Source organism: Pelophylax lessonae, assembly GCF_965119305.1.
Source record: "Pelophylax lessonae genome assembly, chromosome: 1".
Taxonomy (NCBI): domain Eukaryota; kingdom Metazoa; phylum Chordata; class Amphibia; order Anura; family Ranidae; genus Pelophylax; species Pelophylax lessonae.
Window position 1 is genome coordinate 111,328,323 of NC_138768.1, and position 14,029 is coordinate 111,342,351.

General features: G+C 47.0%; 1 protein-coding gene across 4 annotated transcripts in view; it reads left to right on the top strand.

The window, feature by feature from the left end:
- Positions 1–373: 373 nt before the first annotated feature.
- KIF2A (kinesin family member 2A) overlaps positions 374–14,029 on the top strand; it is a 181,947-nt gene continuing 168,291 nt past the window's right edge. For all 4 annotated transcript variants that reach the window (XM_082243440.1, XM_082243439.1, XM_082243442.1 and 1 more), the window contains exon 1: positions 374–658. In XM_082243440.1, the coding sequence (XP_082099566.1) occupies positions 598–658 (61 nt within the window). In that variant the 5' untranslated portion in view covers positions 374–597. The remainder of the gene's footprint in view (positions 659–14,029) is intronic.

The following is a 14,029-nucleotide window of genomic DNA, read 5'->3' on the forward strand; positions in this document are numbered from 1 at the left end:
AGGGGCTCCTACATGGGGGGGCTACGCTGGTTTAAACATTTTATGTTACAATTAATATCTATATACAGGGAGACAAAGTTGCAGATTTAAGGACTGGCTCCGTGTGTAGGAAGTCACAGAGGGGTCACCTGTACAGATACAATGTGACAATGACCCTTATCAGGTTTCTCGGGACGCCAAACATTACATAGCGACCGTTACTAAGCGGCATTCATGCCTATCGGGCACGCGCCTCGGTGTACGTCAGGGACGTACATGCCCGCTCCCGCAGCTCTTCTCTCTTCGCGCATGCGCCACCTCTCCAGACAGCTCCGGTTGACGTAGAGCGCACGCTTCCTCCGGCTCCTCCCTGCTACAGCGGCGTCCTGTCTCCGCCCCTCCCTGGCTTGTGAATGTGACCGGCAGAGGCGCTTGTTCGTCCGCTCCCCACCTCCTCCTCCTCCACAGCCCCGTCCCGTCCTCCCCTCCTTCTCCTCCTCCTGTTACCCGGCATCGCCTCGTCACCGCTGGCCTCCTTTTTCAAACAAAAACATCCCGCAGAGGGGGAGAGAGAGCGGGAGAGGCCGGGGGCAGCGCTGACCTGGGGGGGAGCTGAGCATGGCAGCCAGCTTCGGCAAGATCCAGATCGGGATCTATGTGGAGATCAAGAGGAGCGATGGTGAGTGTGTCTTCCCCCTCCTTACTACTCCTCCCAGACCGGCATCCCCAGCCAGCCCTCCATTCATTCCTCATACACCGACCGCCATTGTGTGCCACAGGGTGGGGGGAACCAGCACTGCAGGAGCCGGCCCTTCCATCACCCCCCCCACCCCGGACCTGGGGGTGCTGAGGAGACAGGGAGAGACCATCACAGGATAGGGGGGTGCTGAGGAGACAGGAGAGCCCATCACAGGATAGGGGGGTGCTGAGGAGACAGGAGAGCCCATCACAGGATAGGGGGGTGCTGAGGAGACAGGGAGAGCCCATCACAGGATAGGGGGGTGCTGAGGAGACAGGGAGAGCCCATCACAGGATAGGGGGGTGCTGAGGAGACAGGGAGAGCCCATCACAGGATAGGGGGGTGCTGAGGAGGCAGGGAGAGCCCATCACAGGATAGGGGGTGAGGGGGAGCTGTCAGACAGCAGTGTGAGGATGTCTGCTGGTCCTATACATTTATATAGGAAGGAGGGGGACTGGGATCTTGTCTGGGAAGGACCATGTTTAGAGGAGGGGTGCCTGGCCAGATTGTTAGAGGATTGGCCCTCATGGATTGGCCTAGGTTTGTCTGAGGATGGGTGTACAGATTGGGCCCTGTCAGAGGATTGGGGAGACAGCCTCTGTCAGAAGAACGTTTGATGAGGCTTGTCTGGAAATGGGATGCCTTGGCAAGAAGCTCTTGAAAATTGGGATGGCTTTGGTTAGTAGCTGTCGGGTAATGGGGTGACTTGGCGTGTAGCCAATGTGTAATGGGGTGACTTGGTGTGTAGCTGTCAAATAATGGGGTGACTTGGCTTGTAGCTGATGTGTAATGGGGTGACTTGGCGTGTAGCTGTCAAATAATGGGGCGACTTGGCTTGTAGCTGTCAAATAATGGGGCGACTTGGCTTGTAGCTGATGTGTAATGGGGCGACTTTGCTTGGAGCTGATGTGTAATTGGGCGACTTTGCTTGGAGCTGATGTGTAATGGGGCGACTTTGCTTGGTGCTGATGTGTAATGGGGCGACTTTGCTTGGTGCTGATGTGTAATGGGGCGACTTGGCTTGGAGCTGATGTGTAATGGGGCGACTTGGCTTGGAGCTGATGTGTAATGGGGCGACTTGGCTCGGAGCTGATGTGTAATGGGGCGACTTGGCTTGGAGCTGATGTGTAATGGGGCGAATTGGCTTGGAGCTGATGTGTAATGGGGTGACTTTGCTTGGAGCTGATGTGTAATGGGGTGACTTTGCTTGGAGCTGATGTGTAATGGGGTGACTTTGCTTGGAGCTGATGTGTAATGGGGTGACTTGGCTTGGTGCTGATGTGTAATGGGGTGACTTGGCTTGGAGCTGATGTGTAATGGGGTGACTCGTGGCTTGGAGCTGTCGATAATTCAGATTCAGGATACTTTAATTATCCCAAAGGGAAATTACAGTTGCATTCAATGAATACAACACAAAATCACAATAATGAAAGGAAACCGCCACAATAAAGTTGTCACAAACAGTATTAATACTAAAAAAAATACTATGTTGTAAAAAACATTCCATCCTATTACAATACTACATAGAATACAATAACACTGATGGGTTGACCTGGCTCGGAGCTGGCAGCTAATGGGGTGACTTGGCTAGGAGCTATTAGGAAATGGGTTGGCATGACTAGAAAATGTGCAAGTGCTTTGATAAAAAAAAAAACAGGGGGGGGGGGGGGCTTGGTTAGAAAATGGGGGGGGGGGGTTTAAAAAAAAAAAAAAAAAGGAATGTCTTAGCTGGCAGCAGAAGGAACTCATGGGGTCTTGTAATTGATTTGTTAGAAAATGGCTTGGCTAGAGACTCTTACATTTTTGAAAGTGATGAAATGAATGACTGGGCGGAACATGGCAGAGTATGGATGATGGACTAGAAATGGTCATAGGAAGGGTTGTTTTAATTGGATGTCAGAAGCTGTAGGGATGGATTAGGACCTGTCAGTGGATGGAATAGTTGAGTGGGACTGATCAGTGGATGGAATGGTTGAGTGGGACTGACCAGTGGATGGAATGGTTGAGTGGGACTGACCAGTGGATGGAATGGTTGAGTGGGACTGACCAGTGGATGGAATGGTTGAGTGGGACTGATCAGTAGTGATGATATGAATAGTTTGACTTGTTTCTTGTGTATAAAAGTTAGGTGATTTATTGTAAACAAAGGCTGTGATAGTAGACTAGGACGTGCTGACAGTTGTCCACTGGAGATAGTTCTGTGGGAGTGGAGGAAAAGTATCAGAGAAGGAATACATAGGTAATGTGGAAGAATTGGCTGTGATCATGGGTACTTTTGTTGAGCAATGTTATGGCCTTTGTATTGTGGGGAAATGAGGTGAAGAATAAGAACATCTACTTGAAGTTCAGGTTATGAGATCTTTGTAGTGTGGGTTTAGTAATGTATGAGGATGTTGCAGTAGATGATATAACTAATGCTGGAAATGGGGTGAAATCTGAGGTATTGTTAGATAATGGAGAAGGCCAGATAGCCGTTGGCAGAGGCGCTTACTGCAGCATTCATAGTGATAACTTTGACTAAATATGTTTAGGTATGGCCAGTGTGGTGAAAGAAGTAGATTTGCTGTCCCCTATGGGGAAATTTAAGTCATTCTCCCAAAGGATGGCTTGGTAGGGCAGGTAGTGCTGCCAAGTGTATGTTTTGGTGTCTCCTTTCTTAGCAACCAACAATTGCTAAATAGCGACACTGAGAGACGCACTCCACCTGGGAGAGGTTGGGCCTATGTAGTCTCTTAGGTTTCATTAACACATTTCTTCTCACTCTGTCTTGTACCCTGTTCATTCTTCTTCTTCTTTTTTTTTTTTTTTTCTATATGGCCTTCAATATATTTCTGCAGCTGTCAGCCTGTGCTGAAAGGTTTTGCTGTAATGTCAGGATACATGCAGGATATTTGGAGCACCTTTCACTAATAATAACCTCATGCAGCTTGAGAGGACTGCAGTGCAATGTAGATTGGTTACATGGTAGATAAATCTGTGCTTTTTGTTGCAGATTCCTTGTATAATCTGCTTTTGCAGAGACATTTTGGCTTCCTTCCCTTTAGTCTAATAGCCTTGATGGCAAAGCACTTGTGTGAGAGAGCAAATTTGCAATTCCAGCACGTTGCAGTGACACATTACACGCCCCTTCTTACAGAATGTTTTAGGATATCATTGCCACAGTAACCAGACTCGCTACAATGAATGACTTAATTGTGTCAGTTGCTCGGTGTGTACATTACAATGCTGCTCGGTGGGTTTGAATGGGCTCGGCAGGTGTAATGTTTATAATGGAATTGGGCCGTGTTTTGCGGTTAAATCGACCTTTGTTAACCCCTTTGTTAAGCGTTGTGTCATCTATGCAGTAATTCACAAGCTCTCCTTGCTTCCTTTATGGAGCAGAGATTTTCGGACTTCTCTGGCAGCGAGGATGCAAAGTAGAGCAGTGGTTGAGGCCGTCCGCCTGTCCCTTGTATGTCCCCTCCTCTTTCCAGGCAGCATGGAGGTGCTGAAGCAGAGATTCTCCACAGGGTGTACAGTGCACTGCATCAGGATGCCCAGCCCAGCCTGCTGATTGGTCTGCTTCTGCTATCATCCTATCGCTCGCACTGCGTACAAGTGCCAAGACTTGTTGCTATGGCCAAATTAAGGGGGGTAACGCTTTTGTTACAACTTCACTGCTTCTCAAATCACACCGTTGTTCAAGCAGTGGACAGCTCCTCTGTGTTATACCATTGTGTTCTTTCATGTCATTGTTTTGCTGAATCATCTGTGAATTGTTATCTTTACAGCTGGTAGATGTGTTCTTTCATTACGTCATCCATAATGCCTTTGACTCTTAACAGCGTGTTAACAGACTAATGTACACTTCCTGTATTACTCCATAACATAGTTTACTGTACAAGGAGTAATCTGCATTGCTTATAACCATCCCTCATGTACTACATGCTTTGCAAGATTTATCAGAATGGGAGCTTGTGGAAAGTGTGTGTAAGGTTAGCGAAGAGCTTAAATTATAGCTTAAGTCCACATATTTTTTTGTTTTGAATAGAGCGAGGAGAGGAATAACAGCCCATTCACACCACAGCCCATTCACACTGCCGCGACAGGATTTTGTGGGGCGACGTGTGAAGTGCACCGCGACCTCGGCGCGACTTGCACAGACTTCATATAATTGAAGTCAATACAAGTCGCCTCCAGGTCGCCCCAAAGAAGTACAGGACCCTTTTTCTAAGTCGTAGCGACTTGTGTCGCTCGTATTATGGCGCTTTTCCACTGCATGGAACCGTACCGGTTCGGTACGCTTTTGTGCTTTTCCACTGCTGGTACCGCATGGTATAGGGTCGGAATGGTTAGCTACGGTACGGTATAGGTTTGCTTTTCCACTGCATGGAACCGTACGGTACGGCTCTGAAAAAACAGTACCTACTCGATTGTGGTTCCAACAGGTACCAAACTGGTACCATATCCCACAATCCTTTGCATGCAGTCACTACTAGCCACTGATTTGTCAGAGAATCCCACCCACTTAACTAGTACTACTTTAGTGGAAAAGCAAACCTATACCGTACCGTACCGAACCGTTCTGACACTATACCATGCGGTACCAGCAGTGGAAAAGCAAACCGGGCCAAGCAGGGCCGAGTAGAGCCGAGCCGGTACTTGCAGTGGAAAAGTGCCATTAGAATGGGTCCTGTACTATTCAATGGCGAGCGACCGACCGCAACTTGTCAGGTGACCAAGTCGCCTGACAAGTCGCGCTAGTGTGAATGGACCCTTAGAATACTTGTCATTATTTATTGCTGTGTGTGCCCCAGTTAGGGAGAGCCACCCTCTTTATTTGTCCTGCTTACCATTTATTATTGAAAGTGAAAGTAAAAAAAAAATCCCAAATTAGGGATTGTCTCCAGAAAAGTAATAGAGGGGAAATCTTCCAATGGGGACACTTGTTCTAGTGACCTGGGGGTCCCCAAAAAATTCCTTTAATTTGCGATGAATTCCTCTTACTTCCTGTTTGGCTATGGGACTGGAAGTTAAGGGAAATCTCCGCAATGGGACACAGATAGCAAAAAAAAAATCTGACTGGTTATAATAACCCTCCCTTACTCTATTCAAAATGAAAAACGTTTTGCCTATAGATCTACTTTAAAGGCTAATATAATTTTCAAAAATAAAAATATATTTTTGTTTGCATTTTAGCCTGGAAGCATTGCAACCATGATCAGTGACTCTCTGGTGCAATGCTCAGGCCCCTGTGGATTATTTGTCTAGCCCAGTGTCTCAACCTTTTTTTTAGTTTTCCAGGGTACCATGGAGCCCCTGAAGCACGTGTCACCACCTGACCCACTCTTAGAAGCTGCGGGACACTCTGGGTGGGTCTGTCTGCCCTGGTGGCCATGATGGCGGTCCTGCAGTCACTGGTGTCAAAAGTGGATGTAGCCCTCTAACAGAGATCCAGTAAAATGCGCCCTCCGCCTTCACCTGCTTCCTCAGCATCCTTAGACTCTAAATGCTGAATTGGCAACCGTAGAGGCGAGTCACCCCACGGGGTCCACGCACTTTGAGTGCTCTGATAGTGAGGATTAGGGATGCACTGAAATGAAAATTCTGAGCCGAAACCGAAAATGCAGCATGCCCTTGGCCGAAAACCGAAAATGACTTTTTCCCCCAAATAATTTTAAAATAGATAGAACAGGGGCATACACCAAAAACAGGCAGCGACGTACACCTGTCGCTGCCACCCTGTCACAGTATATGTACTGTGACGGGTTGGCAAGTGGTTAATTTATTTACCAATGGTATCTGTATTATGCAGCATGAGGGGGTTAATGTATTGCCACTGCTGGTCACTGATGCATTAGTGACCGACCAGTGGCAGTTAATTAACCCCTTTGTGCTGCATTAGTGCAACCAGTATCAGTGTCAATTAACACTGGTTGCACTAATGCAGCACAAAGGGGTTAATTAACTGCCACTGGTCGGTCACTAATGCATCAGTGACCAGCAGTGGCAATACATTAACCCTCTCATGCTGCATAATACTAATACCATTGGTAAGCTCGCCTCAGCGTCCCTCCCCATCCCAAGGATGCAATCTCCTTACTCTCGCTATGCTCCTCCGGTGTCCTTCCTTTTAAAAGACGCACCTCTGGCCGGTGGCCCGCCTCCCTGTGATGTCACTACTACTACGATCTGTGCATGAATGAGCTAACACACTGGGCGGGCGAGCGGCCGCTAATGGCTATAACTATGTGAGCGCTTCACTTCCCTGTCAGAAGAGATACCCGTCTGATAGGGAAGTGAAGCGCTCACTTAGTTACAGCTATTAGCAGCCGCTCGCCCGCCAGCCCGGTGTGTTAGTTCATTCATGCACAGATCGTAGTAGTAGTGACATCACAGGGAGGCGGGTCTTTTGAAACCTGCGCTGCGCCCGCAGCGGCAATCTTTAATATCGGCATCTTTAACCCATTTTCGGCCGAAATGGAATAAACCCATTTTCGGCCGAAAAATTTGGTTGCCGAAATTTCGGTGCACTACTAGTGAGGATGATTCCTCTTCCACTACATTTGCGCAAGAAAAGGCGCTTGTGGAGGCACGGATTGTATCAGTGCGGGAAACTTTAAAAAATGGAGGACACAGCTAATGCGTCAGCTGTGCTGGTGCAATTTGGCACCTGCAGACCATCCAAGGTGACTAAGGTGTTTCCCTTTCCTGCCTATTTTGACGGGATCGTTGCTAGTCAAAGGGGTTCGCTGAAACGCATGGTTGGGAACCTAAGCATTTCGCTAGGAGGTATCCCTTTTGAGGAGTCCCTCCTAAAGAAACTGAAAGTTCCACCGGTGGTGGATTCTCAGGTTTCCAGATTGAATAAAGTCTTGTTGCTACCGGTGTAGGATGCTCCGTCTTTTAAAGACAGGATGGCTAAATCTCTGGTCCAATACCTTTTCACTGTTGCAGGTTTAATTTTGAGGACAGTGTTTGCCATAACTTTAGTCTTTCAGACCTTAACGGAATGCGCAAAGCTTTTGCGTCAGGATTTGGTAGGGGGTCAGCACCCCCTGAGTTGGTGGAGCTGGTGGACCAGTTGATAAAGGGGTTACAGTATCTGAAACGCAGCCCCTTTAGCTTGCAGTGGGTCGGTGAAAGCAGTGACTCTGTGTCGCATGATCTGCTTGAAATGCTGGTCTGCGGACCAGGCCTCCAAAAAAGGTGCTGACAGATCTCCCCTTTGTGGGGGACTGCTTGTTCGGAGCTTTCATGGAAGAGATCATGAAAGGTCTCATGGGAGGCAGGAGGACCCTGCTTCCGCAGGTTACAAAAAGCAGCAAGGCTTGCCACAAACGTGGTCCGGTCTTCTCAGCCCACAGGCGGCCCTTTTGTCCCACAGGGGAATTTCTGGCCTCTATCGATTTAAAGGACGCTTACCTTCATATCCCAATACATGTCGAGCATCAGCATAACCCATCGGTCAAGGAAGATATGAAGCTGTTTTCGTCAAAGAACATCAGAGAAAAGGATTTTAGGGTAAAGGCCCGTACACACGTACCGATTGTTGGCCGTAAATATTCGGCCAACGTCCGATCGGCCGATTGTAGGCTTGTTAGTATGATGCTTCCGACAACCGACTGCGACTTTTCGGCCGAACAAAATCTGGTGTGCAGGCTTTAAAATTTTTGTTGGCCAACAAAGAACGGCCGATTGTTCATCAGTCAGTACAGATTTCGGCCGACAAAAATGTGATGATCAAGACTGGGTATGCTCAGTGAAGAAAAAACACACGAAAAGTAGACCAGAACATGACATCACTTCTGCAGTTGGTTGTTGTTGGCCGACAAAATTCGTGTGCAGTCTTGAGCACTTTTCAACCAACAAAACAGCACCGGACAAAAGACGGCCGATCGTTCGGCCGACAATCGGTACGTGTGTACGGGGCTTTAGACAAAAATCCAGTTTTCTCACATGTCGTATCCGCCTATGAAACTGTCACGAATGCTATATGGTACATTACTTTATATCCGTGGCCGCAGCTCCAGTGAAGTGTTGGCTTTATTGAATGGCTGTCCTTGTTTTGAAATAAGAGCCAGGCAAATAACATTGTCTGAAGGGAGGACAAAATGGCAGCCTATCATTTTTGAGCTTATTGGATAGGTCTGCCAATGTGGAGCAGACCTTATTAATGTTATGAACATCATGAAAGTTGATTTCTGTTCCTTTTATCTTTTTTCACTTCTTTATCTGAGAAAAGCCATGCACATTGCCAGCTTCCTGTGTCATAAAATGTGAAAGGCAGGAACGATCTAGAGCAAAGGAAAACTAGGTTAAGCTTTGCAAAACATGCTGATATACTGAGGACTTTAATTCAGATTTTTGTGTGCATCTCATCAGAAGCTGCATAAAATGGGTACTGGAAATACAATACTGTAGATACATTTGTGCAGTGTGGTTTGGATTTTGGTATGCAGCTTGAAATGCTGATTCTGTAGAGTTTTATACTAAGCACAGCAACTTTAAAACAGGAACTGGAGCGAGGTGGAAAAAAAAAAATAAAAATTAAAGACCGCTATGGCATTGGTGTTCTATACACAGCACTATGACAAACAGAATTTGCTGCCCATCAAGCTGTGGGTCCTGTTCATTTTCTTCTATACCTCAGCTTGACATGGGGGAATCTCAAGCAGAAGTTTATCTAGGCTCAGTTTATTGCAGTCCTACCAGTGCCGGTGAATGCAGCCTCGCCAGCGCAGTGTCCCCCAGTGCAGCCTCGCCAGCGCAGTGCCCCCCAGTGCAGCCTCGCCAGCGCAGTGCCCCCCAGTGCAGCCTCTCCAGCGCAGTGCCCCCCAGTGCAGCCTCGCCAGCGCAGTGTCCCTCAATGCAGGGCAAAGTAACAGCAGCCTCGCCAGCGCCATTGCAGAGAGCGGTGACATACCGGTATTTTAAAAAGGCCGCGCTGAGAGGCAGAGGTGGGCGGGCCGGACCGAGGAGAATCGAGGACGAGCGGCCGCTGTCATCAGTAGTCCCCGCGTCTATGATAGACGTCGCACGTCCCGCGTCCCGGCATTGGATCACTGGGCTGTCTATCATAGGAGGCGGGACTTCCTATGACAGCAACCGCTCTTCCTTCCTTCTACTCGGCCCGGCCGGCCCCCCTCCTCTGCCTCTGAGCGCTGCCTGGACTGTTTTTTTTTTTTTTTTTTTTTTTTTATACATCCGCGTATAACACGTACTGGTGTTTTGCCCTCCATTTTTAGGAGGAAAAAGTGCGTGTTATACGCCGATAAATACGGTAATTTATGCAGCACTTTACATATACATTGTACATATCACATCAGTCCCTTACCTCAAGTTGCTTAAAATCAAAGGTCGCTAACTCACATTCATACATAAACATGGGCCAAATTAGACAAATGCCAATTAACCTACCAGCATGTCTTTGGGGTGTGAGAGGAAACCAGAATACCTGGAGGAAACCCACGCGAGCACAGGGAGAACATGCAGATTCCATGCAGGTAGTGCTGCCCTTGGGATTTGAAGCGGTGACCCTAGTACTGTGCTGCCCTGTTGCAATTTTCTGTTGGCCTTTCCTTGTCGCTTCCCTGACTGGTAATCCCTATGGTGCTCGGTTCAGCCATGGTCACAAGAAGATGGGATACAAAGAGACCCAAGAGTGATAGATTTTCCAGCTCGACTCCTGGTATAAGTCCTGTCCTGCCAGGCGGTCCGCTCTCATCCGATTCCCCCATAGAGAGCAGCGGGCTCGGACACCTCCCTCTCCGCACATAGAGCAGAGACGGAGCTGTCATCCTCCTGCTCAGTGGGGATCTGTGTATCGATCCCCCGCTGAGCAGCACGGAGTCCGCCGACGGAACGGACCGTGTGAAAGAGCCTAAGGCTCCCTTTACACGCGTGCATTTTAACCACTTAAGGACCAGAAGGTTTTTCCCCTTAGTGACCAGGCCACTTTTTGAGATTCGGCACTGCGTTACTTTAACTAACAATTGTGCGGTCGTGCGACGCTGTACCCAAATAGAATTGATGTCCTTTTTTTTCCCCAAAAATAGAGCTTTCTTTTGGTAGTATTTGTTAACCTGTGCAAATTTTATTACGCTATTAAAAAAAAAAATCTAATTTTTTCATCCTTTTAGGCCAATTTGTATTCTGCTACATATTTTTGGTAAAAAAAATCCCAATAAGTATATTTTGTTTGATTTGTGCAAAAGTTATCTCGTCTACAAACTAGGGGAAAGATTTTGTCATATTTACTTATTTTTACTAGTAATGGCGGCTATCTGTGATTTTTAGTGGGACTGTGACATTGCGGAGGACAGATTGGACCCCTAACTGACATTTTTGATACTGGGGGGGGGGGGGGGGGAGCACCAGTGACATTACTACAGTAATCAGTTCTAAAAATATGTGCTGTTACTGGAATGTCACTGGCAGGGAATGGGTTGACCCAGGGGTGATCAAAGGGTTAAGTGTGAGCCTAGGGGGAGTGTTTTCTAACTGTATGGGGGAGAGACTTGTGGAATCATCGCAGAGACCTGTGATCCTAAATTGGAGGATCACAGGCGCTCTGTTTCCATTCCAGAGAGAACAGTCTGCTGTTTTAACAGCAGACTGTTGTTCTCTCTCCACGGGGAGTGGTTGTGGGTGCCCGGCGGCAACCGTGGCCGCTGGCCCCATGGATCAGCTTCCCCGCTGCCTAATGGGGGTGGGCGCGTGCCCCCAGGAGCGCTCCGGCAAACCGATGTACCGGTTTTCGTACAGCCAAGCCAGTCTGCTGCAGTATATCTGTGGCGGGCGGTCGGCAAGTGATTGTTATGCTTGTGTTTTAAACACACATTAATATGTCCTTCTCAACACGCACTGTCGTGCATCTTGTGTGTTTTGGTGAATAACGCATGTCCATTACCCAGTTGCCACCCACGCAACACACACATGCGGCAGAAAAAGGGTGGGCTTTAACATCTACACGCCACACACATGCGCGACTCTTCGGTCAAGGCTTCTGTGCTGAGAACATGCTCACTGCGATCCCAGCACACAGACCAAGCTGTCAAAGAAATGTCTTGATCCCCTGCTAACAATAGGTAGCCGGGGAACCAGCTCCAGATTGTGTAAACATTGAGACAACCAGTCAGTGGTCACATGATTTCCGATCCTTTCTGCTCCCCGGGCATACAGACCCTATTAAGGGTCTCCGGAGCTGGGTGGGAAGCTATTAAAAACAAGCAGCAGTCCAACTGTGTGAACGCTCTTCATAGTGAGGAGACCAGGCTGCCCTTGGGATTAACTAAAAATCTTGTCAGTGGCAGAATTGATTAGTGTGTTGAATCGACCATCTAAGAGTTGGCAGCAGCATTCTGTTAAGAAGCCCAGAGAACCACGTGCCACAGTATTGCGACTAGTCCATAATTGGGTTGGGTTTCGGATAGGTAGACAGAATGATACACTGACAAACAGGAATAGTTTGAGCTGAAGCCAATGCGGTTTTGGATTCTGAAGCAGGTGCTGATTATATCAAGCTGTGGCTTTGTCCAGTCATTGAGTCCAAACTGACTCAGCATAGCCTTAGCCCTTCACTTCTGGTTGTCAGCAAATGGAAAAGTGTTGGCCTGGTTGTCTATCTTGTAAGGAACTGGAATTGTATCCTTATGCTGGTTCTATGTAGGGCCTTACTGCCTAACGAAATAAGAGCTCTACAATGTCCATACCCCTCCACATCCCTCTGCTCCATACACAATGTTACCAAAGGCTCTTGTAGAATAGTGAAGCTTGGTGTTTGGCTTTAAAGCTGAACTCCAGACATACAGTATACTAAAAAAAAACACATCATTTGACAGTTAAATGTTCATTTTAAAAGGCCATAAATATTTGAAAAAGTCTAAGTGCCTGAATGTGACCAAATTTGCCTCCTCTGTGTCCCCATCTGGTTTTGTTTTGCTTTGTCACTGTGGCCTGGCTTTGCACACTTCATAGCCAGATGTCACCTGCTGACATTCCACTGGTCAATGAGTCAGTCTCACCAGGCAGGTGACAAGGCTTAGCCATAAAGGCAGGAGGTCTGACATTTGACAGCATCTTTGTTTTATTCGAGTGTGTTATAAGCACTGAGCTCAGGCAGGTCATTGGTCGCCCTTATAACCTTGACACTTCAGAAAAACCCTGAGAGGTAAAGCTGCACTATTACAACTATTCAAAATTACAGATGTCAACTGGTGACTGGTTCTCTTTATCCCTTTTACTGCCGCTAATCACTACAGAACGGCAGTAATTGGTTTCAAAGCAGCCCACAGCTAGCAGCAGACTGTTCTTCTTTTTTTTTTTTGTAGAAGTGATTTTGGTGGCTTTTCTATGGTATTGTGAATAATGGAATAATGAGATGTTCTAACTGTATTAAAGTGGTTGGTAAATCCTTTACGTATACCCAGTAAAGTGACTGGCCTCAGGTGATACACAAAAATTAAACCAATCCTCCTACATACGTTGTACCTGTTTATCTGCAGTCTTCTCTTCTCTTCTCTACAGCTGTTTAAAGTCCAACATTTATAGAGTGTCTTAGATGTCAGAAAAAAACGGGATGAAGAGCTGAAGTTATGCTCTTTAGACCTCTGTGAGGAGAGCTTTGAGAGCTGATTGGAGGTAAGGGACACACCCCCTTGCACACAGGAACAGAGCTGTGAGGAGAGCTCTGAGAGGTGATTGGAGGGAAGGGGTACCCCCCCTCCCCCCTTCACACAGGAACATAGCTGAGGCTGTTAATCTGCTGGACCTCCCTTCCCTGTCACCATTTTTCTCTTGGTGTCAGGAAAATGTATCGAAAGTGATTCAGAGGAAAGGAGCATCAGACCGAAATTGCACTTAGGCTGGCCATGCATTATACAATTTTTCCTTTAGATTTACCAAAACCATATAATATGAGGTCAAACCTAAACACTTTCAATTTGAAAACAATCGGGCAGGCCCTTGCACTACATAGCTAAAGGTGAATCTAGTTGTGTAATATATGGCCACACTATAGAGGGATATTGTTTGTTTATATTTCATGTCTGAGGCTTACAACTAGAGGTGCACCGAATGGATATTTTGGTGCTGAAACCGAAAATGTAGGATTACTTGGCGGTAAACCGAAAATTAAAATTTAAAAAAAAATACTTATGTTTTTATATATAATTTGTATTCTATTCGACTTTTTTAAATTAATATGAATTTTATTGTCTGCCAATTATTGGCACGATTTTAGCACAAGAAAAGCTCAAGAAAAATGTATCCCTTCAAATTCTATGTATGTCTTTACACTGGTCTGTTCCCCTCCCGTTGTGGTGTTAAAAA